Source organism: Tamandua tetradactyla, chromosome 4 (genome assembly GCF_023851605.1).
Source record: "Tamandua tetradactyla isolate mTamTet1 chromosome 4, mTamTet1.pri, whole genome shotgun sequence".
In the NCBI taxonomy this organism is placed as follows: domain Eukaryota; kingdom Metazoa; phylum Chordata; class Mammalia; order Pilosa; family Myrmecophagidae; genus Tamandua; species Tamandua tetradactyla.
Window position 1 is genome coordinate 78,292,234 of NC_135330.1, and position 24,873 is coordinate 78,317,106.

The following is a 24,873-nucleotide window of genomic DNA, read 5'->3' on the forward strand; positions in this document are numbered from 1 at the left end:
GCAAGTGAATGAATGCCCAGGTTTACCAAATCAGGCTTCACATCCATCTCAACATATTCCAAATCATCTTAAATCAGTACACACTGAATATGGGTACACTGTGAACTGTGCACAAAAAGCCTCAGGGTAAAAGCAAAGGGTGATAATATATGAGAAATAGTGTGGAAAAGACCTAAGACTTATAATTAATTATGCATGCAAAAATGCATATAGGGTTTTATATTAATTATGCATTCAAAAATGCATCGTGGCTTCCCCTTCCTTGAGCAGGCACATGGAGCAGCCATGGTGGCCATGATCCCATACTGGCAGCATGGGGGAGGATGCCTCACAGTTCATCTTTCCCAAAGACTTTGAAACTGCTGAGACACTTCTCAGAAGTTCATAAGCTCCAGGAGCACCAAAAACAGCAGAATGAGAGCTCAGAGGATCAACAGGAGCTCTTAGAGGTCTTCATGAAAACCTTAAATTATAAAGGCTGTTTCAGCGGGTTCAAATACAGAGAGAGACTTGCCAGTGTCCATAGCTTGCTGTTCCAGAAAAAGCTTCATGACTCTGAGTTGGCCACGCCAACCTTTGCCCAGAGACTGCCGAGGAGTTCCCAGGCTCTGATCCTAAGCCTGGAGGGACAGTCTGAAGATGAGGAGCTGCAATAGATTCTTGATGATATCCAGACAAAGCATTACATTCAGTATTAATCGCCAAACCACACTGCAGCTTGGAGGCTGACACCCCCAGCCCTGGGGCTAGGGCAGAAACTCTATTCCGGAAAACACATGGGCTTCTTATGGCTGGAAGGACACAGCTTGGTGTTGGTTTTGTTGCCATCTCAAACTGGACTGTTGGACCCAGGTGACCATATAGTCTTGGAGGGACCTTATGGTGGCTGCCTGTGTGTTCTTGAGTATGCTAAATCTTCTACAGCTTCTGAGAGGGCTGAGGTGGGATGATCTGAGTACAAGCTACACTGTTGATTACCTTGTGCCCTGGTATTTGGCTCCTGCCTTATTTTTGTGTTTCATATTTTAATTTCAGTGTGTTTATAGTTTTGAAGGCAGGCTAGAACATGTTAAACAGGTTTGGGGAAAAGAACATTCTTGCCTAGATGCAAAAGGAAAAATTAAACCAGACCAGCATGTGGTTTGGAATTCTTAAAGAAAGGGTGACTGTTGGTGACTGGGAATGCCTTGGCACCATTGAGCCTAACCCAAGAGACGGAGAAGGAGCTCACTATAGAAAGCGGTTCTACCTGCACACACCAGGGCAGTATGTCAGGGAGGCCATAACCTTGAGGTTAGGCAGGGACTTTGCCTTCCAAATATGAATTTGGAATCAGTGGGCCTGAAGCACTGATTTTGTTACCCCAAATTAAGATTTTTTTTTCTTCAAGAAGCCAAACTTTGTTCTTCTCAACACTTGGAAGTCTCTTCCTCTTCGAGGACATCCAGTACTGACTCTAAGACTGCTGGTCAGCAACAGGTGTTCTTTGATGGAGGTGATTGGGGAGGAGAGAATCTGGCCATCAGGTGCTGCCATTGGTCTGAGGCTCATCAGGGAAAACACCGTGAGCTCTATGTACATTCTAACTTTGGTTCTTCTGATGGGCAATAGGCTTGCTTTCCTCACAATTTGGATATTTTTCCTGTGGTGCATTTGCCAGCTGGATATAAAGTTGACTTAAAAAGGCATGAGAGTTTTTTTGTCAACTGCTGGCTAAGGCAAAAATAAAATACTCTTATTTTCAGAAATTCTTGCTCTTTTGGAAATAGCATGGCTCTTGAGTTACCAATGTTCTTGATCAGTGTTCTAATTATCTTTCTTTCCCTTGGGTAACTTCACTTCTTGGAGCTTCAGTGTTCTCAGTTGTTAAGATGTGGATAATTATAGGACCTACCCCCCCATCAATTTTCTGAGAAGATTTAATGAGAAAATTACTATAAAGTGCCCAGTGGTGTGTGACACATAGTGTGTGTTCAGTTAAAATTAGCCATTATTATTAGTCCCATCAGATGAACAACTATATGATGAATCAGCTTACTTCCCTAGATAGAAATTACTGCAGGAATTTGGTAGTGTGGCAACTGATACTGGGCTCAGATATGATAAGAAACCAAGCCTGTGGAATTATTTTTTTCCAATTAGGAGTGTCCTGGATGAAGCACTAAGAATTATTAATTGTTTTAAATCTTGACTTTTGGAAAAGAACACCTAGAAAATATGATGTGAGGGCAAAGGTTAAGAAGGAAGGAAGGAAAGAAAGAAATAATTCACTGTTGGGATACATTAATAAAAGTGCAAATTCCACAGAAAGGAAGGTGATAGTTCACCTCTATTCTGCTTAGAGAATTACATTCAGATTTAGGGGTCAAATTTTAAGACTGGAGCAGATTTTGAGAAGAAAATTAGAAAAGGTGAAGGGCTGTCATGATAAACGATGAAAGGAATTAGGGGATATTTGCTTAGAGAAGAAAAGAGGAAACATGAAAACTGATTTCAGGATTTCTAAGAAGAGTCAAGTGGAAAAGGGGGTAAATTCATTTTGTGTGGCAGACCTGCACTCATTGGATAGAAGTTGTAGATAAATAGATCTCAGCCCAAGACAGAGAACTCTTATACAGTTGGAGCTGCAGGAGTGGACTGTCCACTTGAGCTCCAGGTCCTTGTGCAGTTGCCTGTTCCAGTTTTGGGAGAGACTAAAGAGCCACTTGTGGGTTGTAGAGAAAAACTGCAATGAGGGGAGTTAGAACCCAAGAACACTGAGAGATAACCTATTAAGTGCCAGACCATCATCCCTTTGTGTGCTCTCATTTTTAACTAAATTGTCTCACCGCTCTGGGAGACTGAATATCAGCTCTATTTGCTTTCCTTCCCTCAGACTGGATAATCTAGACCATATATTCTTCTTCATATTTATTCACTCCCAAACTATGAATTTAATATGTTAGTAATAACAGCCCATGCCACTTGGTTAAGAGGTGAACAGCTTGTAGTCTTAGCAGGGTGTGTCTTGCTGCTTATTAGCTTAGCTTTTGGGCATAGCAGCAAATCAACAGAGGGTTTCAAAGTAATTAGATGATTGCCTAACAAAGGAATTAGGCCATAAGCAAGAAACATGAAAAGAAATTCACAGAATAATGCGTGCATTGGTCATTATACGCATCGCTGCTATAATTTTGGAGAGATTAGAGAAAGATTTTCAGGCTACTAAGGAGCCACTGCACCCCTTAAGCATGTCAGAAATCAACAGCACTCATTGCAGATCTGCAGGGAAGGTGCAGTTCTGCAGAGGTGAATGTTGGAGTTTGTTTGTTCCAAGATGAGACTGTTTTCTTTGCAGAGATGAACAAAAATGCCCAAAGCTGTGCATTTAATCCTTATTTTGCCAATGTTTAGAGCAATCCTGGAAAGATCTCAGTTGCCAGGTTTCCAATCTGTAAAAAGGAATAAAAATAAAATGTGCTTCTAATCTGTTGAGATTAAGGGTGATATCCCAAGTTTCCAAGTTTAATTCATTAATCAAATGTTACATTGAAAACAGAATATACCGACTCTGAAAACCAAAGCACAGAAGAAGTTAATTGAATTGAAGTAGCATTAATGTGGAGCAGTATAAAAGGATATTTTCTCCTCAAAGGCTGGATTTGGAGAGGCAGTTTATATGGGCTGCTTGGGACAAAGGGAGGATGCAGGGGAATGGCGAGGGGCAAGGGAGATGTGAGTTATGAAGGAAGCATGACCTATGTGAGCTAAGAGGGGACATGAGTTGCCTGGGGTAGGGTGTCTTTGGGTCACAGTCCATTAATCAGCAACCTGCCCAAGCAGGACGCTTGTATAAGTCTGTGGCTATTTGGTGAAGATTAGCAGACTTGCTGGTGTCTAACTTGTTTATTCCAGTTTTTCTTTCCTAGCAAGAGCAATGGTCTCTGTCAGCACCTCAAGGGATTCTTGGCATGTCAGCCTGCTTCGGTTGCCCTCTGTTCCTTCTTTGTAGTTTCCTGGGTAAAAAGGGAGTCCACGCAAATCAAGATGATTAGGAAAGCTATTTACCATTCCAATTTTGCAGGAATAACACATGGCCTTCCTTCTGTTGCAGTTGTTAGGGGCCATTGCTTAAGTTCAGAACAGTTGTCTGGACAACTGCGTTGTGGGGTTGGGCCGTTGGCTTCTGCAAGCTCCATCAGTGGATGAAATATATGACTGTTTTGACCCTGGTTATCATAGATAACAAATTCTGATATTGAAGAGAAGTAAGAAAAAGAGAAATAAAATGGAACAGAAGCACACAGGAAGGCTAAAGGGCAGGAGAGAAAGAAGGGAAAGAGAAAAAAATAGGAAGAGAGCTTAAAGCACTTCAAAGGATGAGAATATGGCAGAGAAGAGCTACTTCACTGACTCTTCCAACCATGAGGGGTCAGCCATTTGAAAGGAACGCCACATTCGTGGTCTACTTGCCCACAAAAGTGGGCCTGGGGGCCCTTTTTCCAAACTCTTTGCCTCTGAGACGCTTCTAAGTTAGCCACTGCCCACTTAACTGCAACAGACTGCTTACCCCTTTTAGCACCCAAAGCGTTTACTGCTAAGGTACAGCATTCCCTACACAGCTCTGAGTTTGGTGAAAAATTCAGAGGAATTGAAGTGAAATAAGTTGTCTCCATTTCAGTGGGATTTTATAGGGTGAAGGACACTTTGGCGTAGAAGCTAGAAACACTGTGCGTATCACAGTTCAAGAAAACCAGCCACCATGGGTCGGCGCCACTGTTATTTTCCTGTTTTTGCACTGTGCAATAAGGGGGCCAAACGCTTGTGTGGGGAGTATGCATAGTCTCAAATAGCAGTGCAATGAAGGCCAAGTCACATAAGCTGATGCTGACACAATTAGACTGATTTCCAGCTGCACGTCAAGTTTGACACAGTCCCTCTTGGAGACTCCCACTTTAAATTGCAGATGCACTGGTGCTGCATTACATTTAATAGGAGCGATGGCCGGAGAGAAAGGCAGAAACTACTGCTGATGTGCTGTTTATTTCTCAGTCATTTTGTGTTAAATTGCTGTGACTTGAATGTCAGCAGTGTTTGGGATGTGGTAGTGAAATAAAATCCATACCCCGTGTGCCAAGACAAATTTTAGAAAACCCCAAAACACGATTGTCTTGGTTTCATGCTGGCTTCTACACAAATAGAAGCTCGTTTATTGCCCTCCAGCCGTTTGGTGGGTTGCTTATCTTGCCACACTCTCGGGGATGGCTAATGAGCCCCAAACTATTTCCCTCAAAGCTGGGGATGTCAGGAATGAGGGGGCCACTGCACCCATTAAACATGTCAGAAGTCCACACCAATCATTGCAGAGCTGTAGGGAAAATGCAGTCGTTTCTGGCAAAGGGAATGCCAGTTTGTGCTGCTCGTTCAAGGAGTCTGGGGATAAGAGCCAGTGGATGGCTTTGGGCTCTGGGGCTCTAGACACTTGAAAGATACTGGACAGTCCTGGTATTAGAAAAGTGCCTCTTCTTTGGGTACTTTAACACAGAGTGAGTCTGTGAATCTCCATATTGGTATGATTCTGTCAAGGAGTATCAATGTAATTACGGAAACCTGAGTTATAGTTTCTCAAGCTTTATTGAAGTATCAAAGTGGTATCGGGTAGAGTCCCTTCTTTGCTCCAGTGCCTGTGTGTTGCTGTTTCTGCCTGGAGTGGTATTCATGCAAGCTATTGTAGTGAAAAGTCATGGGCTTTGGATCTAAAGACCAGTCTCACCTTGACTTTAGCCAAAAACTATTTCATGTTTCTCAATCTTAATTTCTTTATCTGTGAAATAGGCCTTGAAAACACTTATGCAGAAATGAAGTATGTGATGCTATCATAAAATAGGAAGGGAATTGTGCAGCAGAGAATTCTGAGTCTGCAGTGAGATGGAGCCATTCTTTTCAGGATGCTGAGATGGGAATATTTGACGCGTCTCTGGCTGGTTCATGACACTGAGAAACAGAAAAGGCCACCTGGCCAAGTTCAGTGTGGTTAGACCATTGTCTAGAACAGAAATTCTCAAACTGTAGAGTATAGAAGAATCACCTGGGATTCACCCGTCTGGAATGGAGCCCAGTAATAATCATATTAGTAACTCCTCCATATGCTTCTGATACAGGTGGTGAGTGAACAATCATCTACCATATAATTCCTAGTGGAATCTATGGGAGTAAAACAATTTTTTTTAGCTCCAAGGAGAGCTTCCCAGTGGCAATGATGTAATGGCAGAGCTGGAAGGGCACTGAGAGGCCATAAAGCCCAACCTGCCACCAGACTGAGGAAACCCCTTGCATCTACTACTGCCGGAGTTCTCCTAGTGAATTGGGAGCTTACAGCATGGAAGCTCAAAAAAAAAAAAAAAAAAACTCTTCTAAATTATCAGAAAATTCTTTATATATTGAGCCAAAATGTACCTGGCCTTTTGGAGAGTAAGAACTTTCCATCTGGAAGCCCTTGAAGTATTCGAAATCCCTTAAGGGATTTGACATTCCCTAAATCTTTTCCCTCTGCAGGCCAAGCATTATGAGTTCCTTTCACTGAAGGGGATCTCTGTCCTGGTTGTCCATGAGAATTGTCTGAGGAGTCTGAAAGACTCCACTTCAGTCCAATTAAACAGACTCTTGGGGATAGGACCCAGGTATCATATTTTGAAAGGTCCCAGCTGATTGGTATGCTCAGTCAAGGCAAGAGAACTAGGGTACATCACAGAAGAATTCCATTTTCCTCTTACTAGAGCATCCTAACTCTTGTGTTGTTGTGATTTCTTCTTTTCTGTTGATTTTTTTTTTTAATGTATAATGCCTAAGTTCAGATGTTCCTCTTCTTTTCTGCCTTTCTTTGTGGACTGTTTTCATTTCATCCTTTATATTTCAGTGGTTCTCAAATTTCAGGGTACAAGAGAATCATCCCAAGAGTTGACTAAAATGCAGATCTCTGGGCCTCACCCTAGCCCCCTCTCTGAGAAACACCACTCTATAGGATCCGTACAGCCATCCTAATATGCAGAAATAATGAGTGCAACGTTTCCCTTAAAAGAAAACTATCTAGCATGTACAATTCAGTTAACTGGTGAGTACCTCGGAGAGGAAGACAAACAAAACCTCCCTCCAGGACACTAGCACTTCCCTAATACCCACACCTGCTGCATTTCAGTTGAAGTCCTGTCCTTTCTGGCTTATCCTAGTGACTCCACAAGGACACCTAGACCAGTGGCTGGCTCCCATTGGCTTCTGGTCAGTGCTGGCTCAAAAATGCCGCCTTTAGATACTAAGCTCTCTTTCTTATCCTGTGGCCTCTTCTAATTCGCTTGTTAGTAGTAACTAGTACTAGTTTCACCAGTTAGTTTCACCAATATCCTCTCTGCAAAGTGGTTCTCAAACTTCGGTTGAGCATCAGACTCACCTGGATAATTTGCATTGATCAAACGTTGCAAGTATGGCTGATGCAGCGGGTATGGGACCCCTCTTTGAGAAACATCGCATTAACAAATACATGAAATTCGCCATAGAGTCTTGACCCAAACATTCCAGCATCTATCACACACTTTTTTTTTCCCTGCCGATTTTATGGTCTAACCAATGACCTAAGGAGTAGACACAGGTAGATTATTGAAGCATGGCCGTGCCTGAGCACTGAGGTCTGGACTGGATAACCTTTGGAGTTTTTCTTTCAGGTCCCTAATCTATATTCTCTGTCAGAGCTCATCACATAATGGTAATGTGGTAAGACCTTCCCCTTTTGTTCTTTCACTGACTACTTTTTTTGATGGAGTCCTAATGTGCACATCAGAGTGGGAGGTGGAATTGGCTGATCCAGACAGGTTTGGTGGGAGGGTGGCATTTTATTGTCTCCCTTTCTGATGGTCAAGTTTATGACAAGAGGTGAAATATTAAGAATCAGTTAGTGAATTAAAACCCGGTCTTTGGATTTTTTGAGAACACTGGTGATTATAATTCCTCTCTATGTAGGGGAGAGGAATTAAAGTAGATAGAATCATTATAAATTGCCCTGGTACACTTGGCTGCTTCTGACTTTTCTCTTCTCTTCTAATAGTCAGTTAGGCAGTGACGGGCGTGCTCTCTCTCTCTTTGGAGAAATTTGAGGAAAGCAGATGACCACTTGGCAGCTTTATTGCAGGATGGGGATGGGAGGCTAAAAGGACCTTTCTTAGTGGAAATTTGTGCTATATCCAGTGCTCAAACTTTCCATCTGCTTTTGTTTATGTAATCCTTTGACAACACCATTAAATACATATGTGGTACAAATTATTTATCTTATCATATAGATGAAGAAACAGACTCAGAAAGTCCTGGTAAGGTCCCTGTTGCCACACAACTAGGAAGTATTTGATTAGGGATTATAATCAAGAATCCTCAGTGCATCCAGACCCTAACTATATATGGCTGTGGCAGAGCCAGCTGTAAAAATTATGGGCCCCCTTTTCAAAATGAAAATGTGACGCTCCTTGTTCATAAAGCAGGAAAAAAAAGTACCACAAAAGAGACTAAAATATAAAGCTTTTTCCTTTCCCCATGGTCTCTCTCAAGGCATCAGGTGTTCTTTTAATGTGCTCTTTGATGTGCTGCTGGCTTGGGCACTGGCATACCTGCAGAGTGGGTGCAGACTCCCACAACTTGGAGCGGGCAAGCCCACCAGCTGCTGGGTTCCCCACACTGATGCTAAGCCGACCCAGGCATCTCTGTTCCCATGGCACCACTGCTCCAACCCTGAGGATTGCAAACTCTACACTGTTACTCACTTGGCATGTGGATTAGGAGTGGGTGACAGGCATGCCCTTACTAAGTGGCCCATCTAACACACTGTTCTGCTACCAACCTGGAGTGTGACTAGATGTCACCATGCCTTGTCCCAAAACAACGCGGCATCCACAGCCAGACCCCTTCTTCCTCAGGGGTGGAGGGTAAGAGTTTGTCATTGGTGGGTCAGGGAGACCTGAGTGGGGCCAGGGACACCAGAGGCGGCTGGGCAGGGTGCAAGAACCAAACCTGGGGAGGCAGGCAGGTGATGGGAGATGGACAGTACATCAGCTCCAAGCCCCCTATAGATGCTCCACTGTCCCATCAGACTTCTGTTATAAAACATACATTCAAAGATAAAAAAGAATTTCAAGACAGGGATGGTAGCACATTCCCAAAGGGAGGGAGGTCTTTCTAAACATCAGTCTGTGCCTGCAGGAAGCCATTCTAGGCTGTAGAGAAACAAAGAATGGTAGGGAGCTCAAGGTGCTCACATGAGAGTAAAGAAATACAATGATGTACAATAAGTTACTAAATTATTTGCTACAGATAAGTAGATATATAATGCTTATAAAAGTAGTTTGTGATAGTTAGATTTTCTATGCACTGTTACTTTGCAGCAGTTTTAACTACTTCTGTTTCCTCCTTTTTTCCATCTCTTCTACTCCTCAAAGTTCTATTTAGCAAGGCTGTGTGGCCAGAGTTGAAGTGAAGGGGACACTACTCATTTACGAACTGTTGGAAACTTCCAGGTGCAAGACATTCCCTGAGAGGAAGGCATATGGGAAGGAAGGAAGGCGGAGAATCAGCCTATGTCATGAAATCCCAAGGGTTGGAGGAAAATTGATTTCATTGAGTTGAAAAAGTGGGTTGAGAATTTGGGCGCCAGCAGAGGGCAAGGATGTGAGTGTGGGTCAGTCGGTGAAGGTCAAGTACTGGGTGATGGGATAGGAACTGCGATTGGAATTACAGAGTACTTTAGGCAGAACTCCCATTCCGAAGGGGGAGCTGAGATCTTGGAGGAAGCAGAACAAAAATTTCCATCCCTCTAAGACCAAGTGAGTGGAGCAGTACTGCCCAAGCCATTGTATCCGTACCCTGTCACCCTAGTACCTGAGCTGTGGAACTGGGCCCACTGGGTCCCAGCTGAGTGAAGGTTGGTCTATTGGGTTCTCTGGCATCATGCATCCAAAAATATTTAGGGGGTAAGGGCAGAGTCACAGAAGAAGACAAGAGCAACTTGCTGTGATTTTATTTGTAACTAAATCCAGAGATATTTGAGAAGTTGCTTGAGTTCTTCAGCCAGGCAGGGGACTTGTGATCCATAGCAGATGGCAGCCGGGGACAGCTGTGACCGACTTGGAAGTGAGTAGTCAGTTCTTTGGTCAACAGTCCTTATGGAGCTCTTGCTCTTGTCCACTGGAGCAGTGGGTGGAAGCTGCTGTTTCTTCCTGCTGTGGCTTACGGTGGCCCTAGGTCCAAGGCCGAATCAATGGCAGGTTTGCTCAGCCTAAATTTGTGCGTAAAAACTGCTTCTGCTTATCAAACAAGAACAAAAAAGTAGGTTTGTATTGTCAGGCAGTTGAAACATAAAGAACCTTAATGTTTAAAATAGCCAGAGGAGAGGGGAGGAGGGGTGTTTGCTACTGTCTAGAATAGCGCAGAGCAGAACTGCACTTAGCTATCAAGCTACTCCTATAAATATTTGCAACTGCCCCTCCAAAGCTCAAAAGCCTAGGACAAGATCATTGAACAGTTTGCTTAGAAGAAGAAGAAACAAAATTGACCTCATGGTCTTAAGGAACCCATAAAAAGAAAGTGTGTGTATAGGCAGAAGACCAGAAAGGGGGCAAAAATTGTTCCAAGTTGTAATAAACACAAAAGAGAATAAAAATAAATCTCAAGAGCACTTATTTACAAACTTGATGGAGGGATAAGATTGAAGCGGGTGGGTGTGAAAGATGGGTGTTTGTGGAAGTATAGCAGGCTCGTAAGGTTCCACCGAAAGAGAAGGGGGGAAATGAACGAGATGTTTACTCTTCCCAACAGCAGGAAGCACACTGAATTAGCTTTGCTCTTTTCGGATGCGCTTTCAAAGGATGCTTGAAGCTTTTGCTGTCTGATGGTGAGGCCACGCAAAGATGAATGCAGCAGCTCTGCTGACAGAAGGGTTCTGGCCAAACTAGAGGCTGCGTGGAGCCAGAGAGCTGGTCAGGGTGTAGCACTAGCATTCCAGTAACTGGGGTGGACATATTCCAGGGGAGAAAAAGTCTATTTCTTCTCAGCAGCTACTTTTTTCAAACTGCTATGCTAGGGGGCTCCAAAGACCTTCCTGCTTGTACGCATGTTTGCCAGCCTGAAAACTGTTCACCAACTCTTTCATAGTGGTGGTGCATAGCCATCACTGCGTCTGCATGAATACTTTCTTTTCTCCAGAACCTGGATGCTTTAGATTTTTGGGGTTTTTTATTTGTTTGTTTGTTTCTGAGACTTCTGGTTCACGGGCTTACAAGGCCCTGATTCACACGGTCATTTCAATGTGTGTCGAGCGCCAAGTGAGTTCTAGCCATCAAGCAGGGTATGGCTTGGAATTCACCCCTTCTCCATGAGTCTGCTTTCTGAGAGTCACAGGTAACCTGGAGAAGGGATGGGGAAGAGTTCTGATGAGGGTAAAAGGGCAGGGTGATTAAGATGAGGAAATGCAGGTGGGGGTATTCTCTGCAGGCTTTTCAGTGTAACCGTCAGGCATGGATTTCCCAAGAAATCATGAAAGGTATTTCCTTCTATTTTAAGACCAGCAAGTTGGCGCATTTATTCGATGTGTTGATCTTGCCAATAGCCAGATGCCTGAGTCTTTCAAGACTCTGTGGATGACCAACTATGCCAACATTGGGCATTTGGAGAACTCCGTATATACAGACCCTGTCCTAAGCATGCAGGAGGAGAGGAGGGGTCAGTGAGAAAGGCCTGGCAAATATGGTCTCCACCCTCAAGATTCTTGAAATTTCACATGGAAAAACAAAAATAAACTAACGTAATGCAGAAGGAATAAAGCATTTTAAAGAAACATACACAACTGTGAATGATTATGTAGCAATGAAGCTGCAAAAATGAGGGGAGGGGTAGATAGTAAAGGAGCCCCCAGAGGTGGATGGAGCATTATGGAATGGTGAAAAAAAGTTCATGGGAGATTTTAGAAGAGAATTGTAAAAACATGCCCATAACAATGGCCTGCCCAGTGCAGTTCTCAGAAAATGAATGCTGCATCAGGGTAAAGCAGAACCTGCTTTGGTCTTGGTGTGGCATCAGTTGTGTATACAAGGCCACTAAAAATAACAGCAAAATCCATGAGTTTGAAATTGTCGTGTACTTCCTGCATCTCTGTATTTGACGTGGCTCAGAACTAAAGGAACTTATATTGTTTCTTCTAAATTAACCAGGATTCCCTCCCATTAATGGACATTATCCTGAGTAAAGAATATTAAAACTGGAACTGGAATAGCCAGTATGTGGGTTTAATTTAGTTGATTCAAATAGCTTCACCATAAGGAGTGTGTTTGGTCATATGTGTGTAAAAAACCAAAATATTGAAGCCAAAAAAGATGCAATGCATGAACCTGGATAAAGCAGAGAGTTTGGACGCCAGACTTTCAAGGGAAAAAAATACATGGGCAAAGTATTTGCCATTAGGAGCTATTTTCTTGGCACATCTGATTAAAGTGTATGCAAGTCTGACAGCTCTCTCCAGGCATCAACTGTCATGAATTATTCCAGTTCATAACCATCTAGGATTTTCCACTGCTCTGCCAGCTTTCAGAGAATGGGGTTAACTGCATGCCCTAAAATGGAGCTGGAAATGATTTGTTAATCTCTATTAATCTGCTCCTCCTGAAACCAAATGCATGTTTATTATTTTTTTCTGGTTAAATTGTTAATGGTCTTAAATTTGCCATTGGAAACTAAATCATTCTGTAGCTATTACCCTTAGGGTTTCTTGGGACTCTCTCCTGCTATGGTCTCTTTGGAGAGAACAATGGATTTTTATCATTTTCAATGATTGCCCTAACTTTTTACAGATATCATCCCGCCTACTTTCTACAGACCCTATTTCAGAATTGTGCGATTTGATGTCTCAGCAATGGAAAAGAATGCTTCCAATTTGGTGAAGGCAGAGTTCAGAGTCTTTCGTCTGCAGAACCCAAAAGCCAGAGTGCCTGAACAACGAATAGAACTCTATCAGGTAACTTGTTTGGGTTGCTTTCTTGGATCATCCAGTTTGAGGTCTCTGTTGGTTTCCTGGGGCTGCAGAAACAACATACCACAAATGAGATGCTTAAAACAAGCAGGTGTTTATTCTCTCACAGTCCTGGAGGCTAGAAGTGTGAATCAAGAGTAGCAGTCATGCTTCCTCTGAAGTCGGTTGGGTTCTGGCGATAGTTTGCCAGCAATCCATGGCTTCAGTTTGTGGCATAACTTAATCTCTGCCTCCATCACGTGGCCATCTTGTCTGTCTGTATCCAATTTCTCTCTCCTTATTAAGACACCATTCATTTTTTTAGGCCTAATATTAACTAATAGCATCGTCAAAGATCCTATTTCCAAATAGGGTCACATTCGGAGGTGCTGGGGGATAGCATTTAAAAAAAATTTTTTTTAAACATTCTTTTTTTAAAATTTATTTATTTTTTATTTATGATACATATACCACATACAAACACAAACATTCTTATCATATGATCATTCCGTTCTTGTTATATAATCGATAACTCACACTATCATCACACAGTTGTATATTCATCATCATGATCATTTCTTAGAACATCTGCATCAACCCAGAAAAAGCAATAAAAAGAAAACAAAAGAATTCATACACCCCAGACCCCTACCCCTCCATTTCAATCTACTAAATTTATTTTAGCATTTGTCCCCCCTATTATTTATTGATTTTTAAGCCATATGTTTTACTTGTCCATTGATACGGTAGACAAAAGGAGCATCAGACACGAGGCTCTCCCAACCGCACAGTCGCACTGCGACAGCCATATCATCATACAATTATCTTCAAGAAACATGGCACCGGAGCACAGCTCCACATTTTCGGGCAGGCTGAGGGATAGACTTTCAATATATCTTTTTGGAAGATACAATTTGATCCATAATAGGTCTTAAGGTAAAAGACTTCCTACTGTTTTAGATTTGTTTTTTCTAAGTTAACTGAAACAAACTATTCTATACATTTATAATGATGATACAGGCCCTCCTGTGTGAATACTGTTAAAGTGATGGATAGCTCCTTCCTCAGTCATTCAGGAAGGGAGAACCTTTAGAATGCTGTGGTGAAGCCCTGGACACACTGGCATGTGAGGCTGGAGCACTCATCCCTGGGAAAGCTTTATTTTACAAGTCCATCCCTGCATCTGGAAACGCACATTTGCGCACCTGATTGCAGCCTAAGGAGAGAAGTCAGCTGATCTTCCCTTCCTCATCTTATGGTTGTCCTCCTTTCCCTTTCCTTCTCCCTTTCTTCCTATCATCTTCTTTCTCCCTCTCTTCACTCTTATATTCTTCCTTCGCTGCTGCTTCTTGTCTTTTACTAGCCTCATCCTTTCTCCTTGACCTCACTTGTTCTACCCCATCTATCCAACCCACCCCCCTCTCCTCCAACCTTTCTTCTCCACCCTCTTTCCTGACTCGAGCAAGCACCTCCCCCGCCCACCACCACCACACACACACACACACACACACACACACACACACACCCTCTGACCACTCCACTCCTCTGTTGTTGTGGGGACATCTCTCCTCCTAAGTAGAGCTGCTGGGCAGGTGTGTCCTATGATGATGATAGTGACTATGAGCTTCCAAGTTACTGGGATATAGATGTTCTAAAGCCTTATTTTTCAGATGGGGTCTGCAGAACATTACCTCACCATCTCCTAGGAGCTGTGAGAAATGCAGAATGTCAGGCCCCACCCAAGAACTATTTACCAAATCAAAATCTGCATTTTAACGAGATTCCCCCAGTGATTTATTTGCACGTTAAAGCGCTGCTCTGAAAGCTCTGAGCCTGGTGAGCAAGGCAGGCATATAAACCCACAACTTAAATATGGCACAGTGTCATAGTGCAAGCATATAGGACGAAGTTGGGAAGGCCTCACCAGGAAGTTGACACTTGAGCTGGGCCCTGGGCACTCAGTGTCTGTTGAAACAGAATGGGGAACAGTCCTTCTCTGCAGAAGGAGCAGTCTGGGCCTGTTGAGGGTACTAGATATGAGATACACAGAGGTAAGGAAAGGCTGAAGAGAGGGAGAATGAAAGAGGATCAAGCACACACCCCGAAGAACCCCAATGCTAAGAAGTAGGTAGGTGAGATAGAAGGTTGAATAACGTTTTCTTGAAGAAAGGAAGGCAGTTGATGGCTGTAGGCAGAAACATCTGCTTATTCTGGATTCTAATCATTTGGAAATTTTGATAATTTGGACAAGAGTTTTCTTTGTATTTATTATGAAAATGAGTATTTACTATACAAATTAACTTTGTATATGACTCTTAGAGCATCAGGCTGAAGTTTTAAAGCTTTTGCAATGGCTTTCAAGTACTAATTTGCATGTGTGCTCATGAAAAAGAATTCTTACTTATTAAAAGGGATCCCCGAGGACCTCATCTTGGAAACCTTTAAGTCTTGTTAATGTGCTCTTCCAGCACATACCCACTGTCACCTCCCATCCCCTTGCAGAGTCAGACAGAGAGAGAATGCTTACTTTGTACCAGTCACTATTCTAAGTAATTTTTGAATAATTCAATTAGTACAACAATACCGTGAGGTTTGTGCTGGGAGGTATTCTTTCCACTACTGTGCTGCATTTCCAATCTACAGAGAAAGACAGGGGGTGTGGAGAAATTAAGTAAATTGGCCAGGTTCACCCAGCTAGGAAGTGGCAGGGCTGGGCTACAAGCCCAACTCTCACCTCGCTGCCTGCTCCTCACCACGGGCTGGTGATGCCATTCATTCCCTTCTACTTTCCCTCAAGTATCAGCTAGAATTGAAGAAAAATAAGAGACACTGGCCAGAGGGTAGAGTGATACTTGAAGGGAAGCAAAGTCTGGTTCTGTGAAAAAAAAAAAAGCCAGATTAAAGGTAGCCAGATAAGTTGTAAAATGGTTTAGAAGAACAAACCAAAAAACCCTAGAACAAAACGTGATTACATTTCCTCTTTTGATCATCTTTTTCATTTAAATCACTCTCACATTTCTGTCTGTGCTGACAACACCATCATGGATCATTCTTTTTGGCCCTGTTTCACTTTCATGGACTTTAGTAAATTGAAAGCCGGGTCCCTTAGGTCTTGTAACGTAAGCTGCTAAATCCCTGTTATTCATATGCCCCCTGACCTTAGCTCTGAGGGGCGGCCTCTGATAGCAGGATTGCTGATGGCTGTCTTACACCCAGAAGCCATCTCATCTCTGGGAAGGGATGTGGCCTTTGAAGCTCGTAATTTGGAGGACCTCTGAGGGTTCTTGGTGGATGTGTTCCTGCTCAGAGTTTACAAGCAACAAAATCCGCACAGATGAGACTCCCTTAGTTGGAAAAGATACAGCTCAAGACTAAAGCTTATAGCATAGAGAGAGTGGACCTGGGCATCTTTACTCTCACTGAGCACAGAAATCTGGAAGGAGATGATTTTAGAAGAAAAATAAGGAAGAATATCTGTCTGGAGCTCAACTATGTCGCTATCTCACATTTTGCAACACAGCCAAGGGACAGGAATAAGTCAAAGAGATCCCCGAGCATTACCAAAAGTCATAAAGCCCCCACACAGCTTACTTCTAAGTCCTTTTTTCAGTTCTGACTAGGTCAGTTATTTCTAGGACCATAAGATTTTAGAAGCACTAAATTAGAAGGTGAGGGCTGGAAGAAGAAACCTTCAGAGCAGCAGGTGGCCCTTTTAGACTTGAGATGTTTGCCGGTGCACTCCAGCCATGCTAGCTCAAAATATCAAGTCACAGAATGCAGTAAACCTGTTGTGGGCACTTTTCCTAAACCTCGCCCTGTTTATAAATAGCCACTCTTTAGCTCCTTAGCTTCCTACCTGGCTTCTGACATCTACTCTGACCTCTTTATTTGAAGTCCCATTTTTGACATGTTGTCTTCAAATTTCCCATTAGCCTTCAGCTTTCAGTGGGGATCTTTGCAGCCTCTAGTGATAAGCTCTCCCTTCTAGCTCCAGTACAGAAATGGATGCTTATGATAGGAACATTGAAATACAAAGACAGGGCTAATTTATATTCAGGAAACTGAACACATGAACGCAGTAAATTTTAGAGAGTTTTCTATCCAAAGTAGCCAAAATGTTATTTTGGGAAAAGAGAGAGAGAGAGAGAGAGAGAGAGAGAGAGAGAGAGAGAGAGAGAGAGAGAGAGAGAGAGAGAGAGAGAGAGAGGGGCTTGGTGCTTATTGTGCAGATCTTCAGCTATTTGGAAAGCTGGACCATTCAGAAAAATAAAGTCTTTGAAGTTTCCAGATGACATTTGAGTACTGTATCACTTGACACACACTTGTCATGTTACTCACTGGAGGAAAGTATGGTGACTATGAATATGTTCTCAGTGTTTAGGTAGTTGTATGAGTGATTTCTTAGGATTCTTCAGTACATTAATTTTAATCAAGGGAGAATATGTGTACATTTGTGTTTATGTGAGTGTGTACCAACATTTGTGAAGGCACTGTCCTCGGTTGGAAGTCCCCAGAGAGCTTTCTCAAGGACTGCCCACAGGCCGCTTTCTGGAGGTAGTTGTTCTTCCTGGAAAGGAAAAGGAGAGTCGCCTCTGTGCAGATGTGGTTTGGGAAGCTCTCCTCATGATTCGGATGTGACCTTTTCCATTGGTGAATCACCGATTTAAGGCCCATCTCAAGTTTTTTTAGGTCATTCTGCCCATAAAACGTATCCAAGGACTATTTCCAGAGCCGTAACACCAGACTGAATGTACCTAAGATGGCATTTCTGTGAGTGAGTTAGGGTTTGTCTTGTTCACAGCTGTGCCAGGGCTGTTGCTTCTCCCTGCCTGGGACAGTTGGTGCATTCCAGCATCTGATGTCAGATTTAGGTTGGCAGGGACAGCAATGTTCTCACTGCACTCCCTTTTCTACAGAAAACTCTGTTCAGACTTCACAAATGGGACTAAAATAAAATCTTGCTGTCCTCTGTCATGCTAACAGCATTTACTATCATGAGCTTGGTATGATTTCAAATATTCACCAGGCTGGAGAAAATATGAAAAGGATAAAGCCCTCTGAAAGATGAAGGGAAAAATGAGGGGGGAAAAAAAGATATAAACTTAACTTTTGCCAAAGAAGAATGACCCTTGCTATGTTTTTAAAGCTTTATGACAAAAGCAGCCTTTATTGGAATATGCTCAGATAAAGCTCCAATGCTCTGGGAATGTCTTTGAACCCACAGTGTTCAATGTAGCTCTTAGCCTGTTTGGGATTTGAATGCATCTTACTTTGATTACGTTGCTTCTGGATTTATGATTAAAATTCAAGTCCAGAGTTATGAGATAGAGAGGAAATAAGAAAGGAGAATCCTCTTCAAGTTGATTGTCACCAATATGACCAAAGACAGACACCATCTCAGAGTGGGATAAATCCACCATTTTAAAACTGAAGAAATGAGAGGCGAGTAACTGATTTAAGGGTACCTCGACCTTATGGCCCTGTGGAAACACTAAAGAGTACTTAGACTTAGATGTGATAACCTTAGGGGAACTTAGAGCGCGCATGCATTTCTAATTTTCTTTTATCAACTCACACTTTTCACACTTTCTGCTCATTTTAGACTTTACCACGTCTGGGATAATAAGGTTTGTAACTTTCTGTTTTGGCATTTATTTATAATCGGTTCGCTATGTAACACCCTGTTCCAAAGCTTAGTGACCTCAAATAGCCATTTTATTACGTCTCATGATTTTTTTGTGAGTAAGAAATTTGGGCAGGGCTTGGCTGGGCCATGTTTCTGCTCCGTATGACTTTGACTGGGGTCACTGGGGTCCAGCTAGCCTGTCTGGAGGGTCTATAGAGACTTCACTGAGAAGGTTGGAGCTTTGACACGATGGCTGGAAGATGGGGCTTAGATGGGCCCTCCCCCTCTCTAGGTCATCTCTGATATTTCCAGAACACTTGTCAGACTTCTTACATGGAGGCTCAGTGACCAAGGCAGAAGCTGCCATACCTCTTAAAGACTAGGCCCCCAGCTGGCACAGAATCACTTCCACCTGGCTTAGCTACAAACCAGCCAGATTCAAAGGTAATGGAAAGAGATGCCTTCTCTTGAGGGGAGGATGGTCCAAGAGAGTTAAAACCACCTTTAATCTACCACAATAACCTGCTATATAAAGTTGAGTAATGTTCAGAAAACTCAGACTGAGGGCCTCCTAGTGGTAATGAGACTCAGTCTCTGTCTCCAGTTGCTCAGGGTCTGGTGGAGGAAGTAGACATGGAAGCAATGTTTCAACAGTAGAGTCTTTCCATTAATAGAAATAATAGCCAAAGTATTCTTACAGCAAAATCCAGAGAACCCAGAGAAATTCCTCAGAATTCATTCCTGTCAAAAGGGAGTTTGGGAATTTGGGGTCGCCCGCCATCTTGTTTGGGCTCCTTGACTAGGCAGGTGCATAATTCGAAGGACTGCAGCCATTTGCCTGAAGAAAGTGATTCCTTTGAACCTAACACTGTTTAGAGCAGGGACAACTGAATAAATCAGCTCAAGATAGGAGCAGGTTGGTTAATTAGTAAGCTCAGTATTTTCTTTTATTTATAATGACCTTACCTTCCATTGTGTTCCACCATGTGCACTGACATTCTGGGACTTGGTAAGTGCATCTGTGTTCCCTGGTCATCCTTTATGAGGCAGCATTGGGTAGTGTCCAATGGCATGACATTCTGACCTAATTTTCCTTAATGATTTTACTCGGTATGTATTATTATGGTCCAATGAAATGATATATGTAAAATGTTAGATGGATTGTGCACACTTGATGTATATTATCTCCCTTCCATGTTACTCACCTCTTAGATTTTGACATGTGAGTCTTTGATTCCTCCAGGAGGAAGAGCCTTTTCTTGGGCTACCTGCCGAAGGGACTTGCCAGGTTATTTTTAAGACTAACTTATTAGCTTTGGACCACTGAATAGGGTCATGCAACAAGTACTCACTGAGAAAGCAATGTGACATGCTAGGTTCATCCATCATAAAGTATTGGAAGAAAAAGCCTCCAAAATGCTACCTTCTTGTAGGGGCTGGAATGAGGCCCGAAAGCTTAGTAAGCTATAATCTATTGAGGGGTCCCTTTAACCATTAAGGAAAAATGTGCTGGGATGAAATTAGCCAAGGGATTTTAAAGGGAAACTCGAATTTCTTGACTGTGATTTTGGGAGAAGCAATAGCACACTGTTCAGTTTTGGGGGGACTTGGGTCACCCATGCTAAGGCTGAAGTGATATTCAACCTTTGCAGGTGAACTCAGGATTCTTACTACCCTCCCTCCTCAATAGAATACTCTGTCAGGGTATTGACAAATGGGAATAACATACAATCTCACTGTCATATTGCTTCCTCTGACCTCTTTCTTTAGCACTTGGACCTTGAAGCCTAATTGAATTTGCATTTAAACAGTAACCATTTTATCAAATTTAGTGAAATCTCATTTCTAGAGGAGATCATTCGCAAGGATACATACAACAGTGGCTAAATCCTAAAACATTTATGTCCATTTATTTCTGGCTTCAAGCTGTACAGTAAATATTAAATGGTGTTTTCAGACTGAAGGATTAAAGCATGAATCGATATTTACGTAAGCAAAAACTTTTAGTATGCAGGAGTGAATCATTAATTATCTTCAGTGGACGTTCCATGTATATCATCTTTGCAAAAGATTTTATACTGTGTACACCCCCTAAAGCATTATAATGAAAGTTCAAGGTAGATGGCCTAGATTTTCTTTTCAAGAGATGCTAATGCTGCAAAGCTGAAGGACAAGTTGCTCTCATTGCAGAAAATACGGCATTAATGGGGTTAATGAAAACTTACTTCTTTTCCTAAATACAACCCCCCCCCCACACACACACAGAGTTCAGCTTTCAGTCCTCATTTTGCCCAAGGGTGTGTAAAATAAAGAGGTCAGCCAAAAAAATGGACTGTCTGTTAAATAAGACTTGCAAAATGTGCTACTGAAAAAAATTATACTATGCTCCTGTTGTACAAAATTTTATGGCTACAATCCCCTTAATACTGATCTAATGTGGCGCCACATTGGAGACATACATAGCATGTAACCCACTTAACGTCACGAGGTTTAATAAACACTTTGTTTACACAAGACTATTAATATCTCAGTTTTTTTTCACACTGATCAAATGTCATGCTTGTTTCATTATTGCTGGGTTATGATTTTACCCAGAATCAGTTAACCTGGGAGCAGACAGGGACCCCAAAAGAAGTAGTATAAACAGTAGTCTTTCCCCATAGTACTCAAAGAAATTTTAATCATCAGGCAATAGTAACCAGTGGTTCTATAGCTCTTTTTGTGTAATGTGACTCACTGATAATATTGATAATTATTACTGAAACGTACAATACTTACTTTGTGCAATGCAGTCTTTTTAGGTGCTTTATATATATATATATATATATATATTCACTATTTAATCCTTATGATAACCCTAGGAGGCAGGTACTACTATTATTCTTTTTAAAAATGAGGAAACTGGGGCACAGAGAAATTAACTTGTTCAGGCCATGCAGTTAGCAGAGCTAACCCGGGCAGATTGGCCCCAGAAGCTATGCTTTTGACCACTTCACCATATTAGTAGAAAGAACACAGGTTTTCAGCTGGAACAGTGTGGGTTTAGAGTGTGGTGTTGCCCCTTTGGTGAGCCTGAGGAAGTCCCATCACTGAGACTAGCTCCTCATCAGTAAAATGTGGCTAAAAGCTCCTACTTTGCAAAAATTTTGTTAGGGCTAGAGATGATACCTAGAACACTGCTAGCATTGAATATGTCTGCTAAGGTTTCTATTGTTGTTATTATGGTTACAAAGCATTGTGTTTGATGAGTCAGCCCTTAAATTTACAATCTGTTTAAACTTTCCTAAAAATGAATGAAACACCCTAGTTCTTATTGCTTATTGCTGCAGAGGCCTGGGCTCTGGGGAGCTGGGGATGTTTTCCACTCCCTCTGCGTGCGGGGTCTCATTCACTTGCTGATGTGCAGCTCAGGGTGGGAAAGAAGACCTTCGCAGTGAGTCAGGCCTGGGTTCAATTTCCACCTTTTATACTTACTGGTCTTACAAATCACTTCCTCTCCCTGAGTTCCCATTTTTCACCTGCAAATATTGATTACTCTGAGGAGAACACATATGTAAAGTGTCTTGCACATTAGATGCACCAAGAGTGGGTTAGTATCAGGGTTTTTCTTGTCAACTAGTAGAAAACTGAAGGAGCGAGGGTCACATTTTCCCTACAGTCGGCCCATGATGATTAAACCCCTCCATGATGATATCCCTCACTTCTGGCAGACGAGGTCTCCTCTGGCCCAATTTCCCAGTGTCAGTGGAGCAGAAGAGAGTTGGAGGAGCAGCCATGGCTTGAGCTTTCTGTGTGTTTGCTTTATCAAGACTCTAAGGGCAGCGGTGCAGGGCTGGGGGCTGTGATATTTTTTGCTCTTCTTTTTGAAGAATGATTATAACGTAGCTGACACAAAGAGGATGTCTTTTTACCTCTGCCCTCCCCCACCCCATTACTGCCTCTCCTTGCTTTGCCGCCATCTAAATAGGTTCAACATGTGCCTGCTCAGTTGATTTTAATAAGGTTCTTTTTCTTTTCATGTTGTCAATTGTCACTACACCAACTATTCTGTAGCCTTCAGTGGAGCAAAAATAGTCCCAAGTCAGTATAGCATGGACGTTATCTCCCAATACTAACGGTACTTAGAGAATTTTTAGAGCTCCTGTTCTAGAACTATGTTCGGAGCTGATAATATATACTTGAGAATTCCTTCATTGAAGACAAATTTGGATTTTTCAAAAGTGGTGTGGATTTTTGAAAACTGCCGAAGTTCCAGTGCAAAAGAAAATAACAAGTGATTATGTTGACATTCCTGTGTGAAGGTAGTTTTTAAAATATATGTCCAAAATCGGGTGCAAGGGTAGTTCAGTGGTAGAATTCTCACCTGCCATGCAGGAGACCCAGGTTCGATTCCCGGCCTGTGCACTTCCCAAACAAACAAACAAACAAACATGCAAAACAAAGAAACAAACAGACAAAACCAACACATGGTGCTGCAATAATGGGATACTCATAAGGAAAAACAGTGAAATGTGACCCTGCCATACAGCAGACCAAAATAAAATAAAATAAATATATATCCAAATCCAACCACTTCTCACAGCTCTCCTGCTACTCCCCTAGTACAGATGACTCTTATCTTCCGCTTGGGCTATTGCAGTGACCTCCTGTTTCCACCCTGGCCTCCTTAGAGGCTGTTTGCCACATAACAGAGTGATTCCTGTTAAAATATTGGTCAGATCAAAATCCCCTCCTCAAAGCTCTACCTGCAATGGCTTCTTGGCACTCTCTAAATAGAAATCACAGTCCATATTGCACCCTATGAGGCTAGATGTGATCTGTTACTCATCTGCCTCCCAGACATACTTTCCCTTTCACTCACGTGGAGCTGCCACCCTAGCCTCTCTCCTGCATTCACTCCCTCCAAAGGCTTGGGTAGCCAGTTCTCCCTCTGTCCATCACGCTCTTCCCCTGCTATGCAGACAGCTTACTCCTTTACATCTTCCTCAGATGCCGCTGGCTTAGGAAGGCCTGCCCTGGCCACCCTGATTAACTTCTCAGGGCCCCTCTTCTCAGTACATCCTGTGCCACTTCTTGGCTGGCGATTTCTCCTCAACACTCATCTCCGTCTGCTACACATTATCTTCGATTCCATCTTCATCTTGTTTATGGTCTTAAGGCTACCTTGAGAGCCACACTCCTCGAGCAGTGCTTTGTGCACAGTGGGTACTCAGTAAATATTTTTGAAGGAATTTAAGAGAATTTTCAAAATAAGTTTCAAATACCAGGATTGTTGTTGAAGTAACTTTGTGAGGTGACTCTTTTTGAGGAGCATCACTTATTTATTTGGATATGGAAATCCTGCTACATTTCTTTTGAAAGTATATCTCTCATGACTAATGAAAAAGGTAATGTATCTACCTATCCATTTTTTCTGTATTTATTCAGATCTAACTCAAGTTAAGGGGATAATAACCATGTGCATAAAATATAAAACCAAAAGAAAATTATATAATAAATTAAGGAAACCCCATATTCTTGGGTAGACCATAAAGTCTGTATGTTTGTAGAAAAGCCAGAGTCGTTAATTTATAATCACACTCCCTAAATTAAAGTGCTCAGTTTAATATAAGCAGGGTCTTAAATTACAGTACAGGCCATATGTGTTATAGGTAGTCAGGAAATAGGGAAAAGGGTGTTGGATGTGTGTTCCTCAAGTACACGTGTGTATATCAAGTCACAGTAGACTGAAAGGGGAGGTCAAATAAGAAAGCCAGAAGTTAGGTCCAGAGAGCTTGCAGACTTGCTGGAGAGTCTTGTTCTCTCATGGCAAGGACCAAATTCATATTTATCAAAATCCATACTACTAGGAGGATGGTTCAGGCCCCAGGACCACAGGACTTCAGTCAAGGAAAGGGTGCTATGGACTTGGTCTTAGACTTGGTTTTCCTTCAGATTGTATCGTTGCATATTGTACTGCACAAATATCTTTCCTTGCTGTACCAATGTGACTTTAGTTCCATTGAATCTTTTTCTCTAGTGTGTGATTTCTGCATGATGGCCTTATAAATACTACTTGAGCTGCAGCTTCTAAGAGTCTTTTTGTGCACACAAAGGACTCCTTCATCCCACAGACCTGTAGAAATGAATTTACTTGTTTGTGCACATGTGCAGTCAGCACAAAGGCCCATCTGTAGAGAATGAAAAAAATATATATGAAGGAAACAATAGAGAATTATAAGGTGTTTTCATTGCA

The 24,873-nt window shown here is 42.3% G+C and overlaps 1 protein-coding gene across 3 annotated transcripts in view; it reads left to right on the forward strand.

Moving 5' to 3' along the window:
* The window catches only part of TGFB2 (transforming growth factor beta 2), an 84,981-nt gene that overhangs the window by 43,722 nt on the left and 16,386 nt on the right, over positions 1-24,873 (forward strand). For all 3 annotated transcript variants that reach the window (XM_077157867.1, XM_077157865.1, XM_077157866.1), the window contains one exon: positions 12,855-13,018. In XM_077157867.1, coding sequence (XP_077013982.1) covers positions 12,855-13,018 — 164 coding nt within the window. The remainder of the gene's footprint in view (positions 1-12,854; positions 13,019-24,873) is intronic.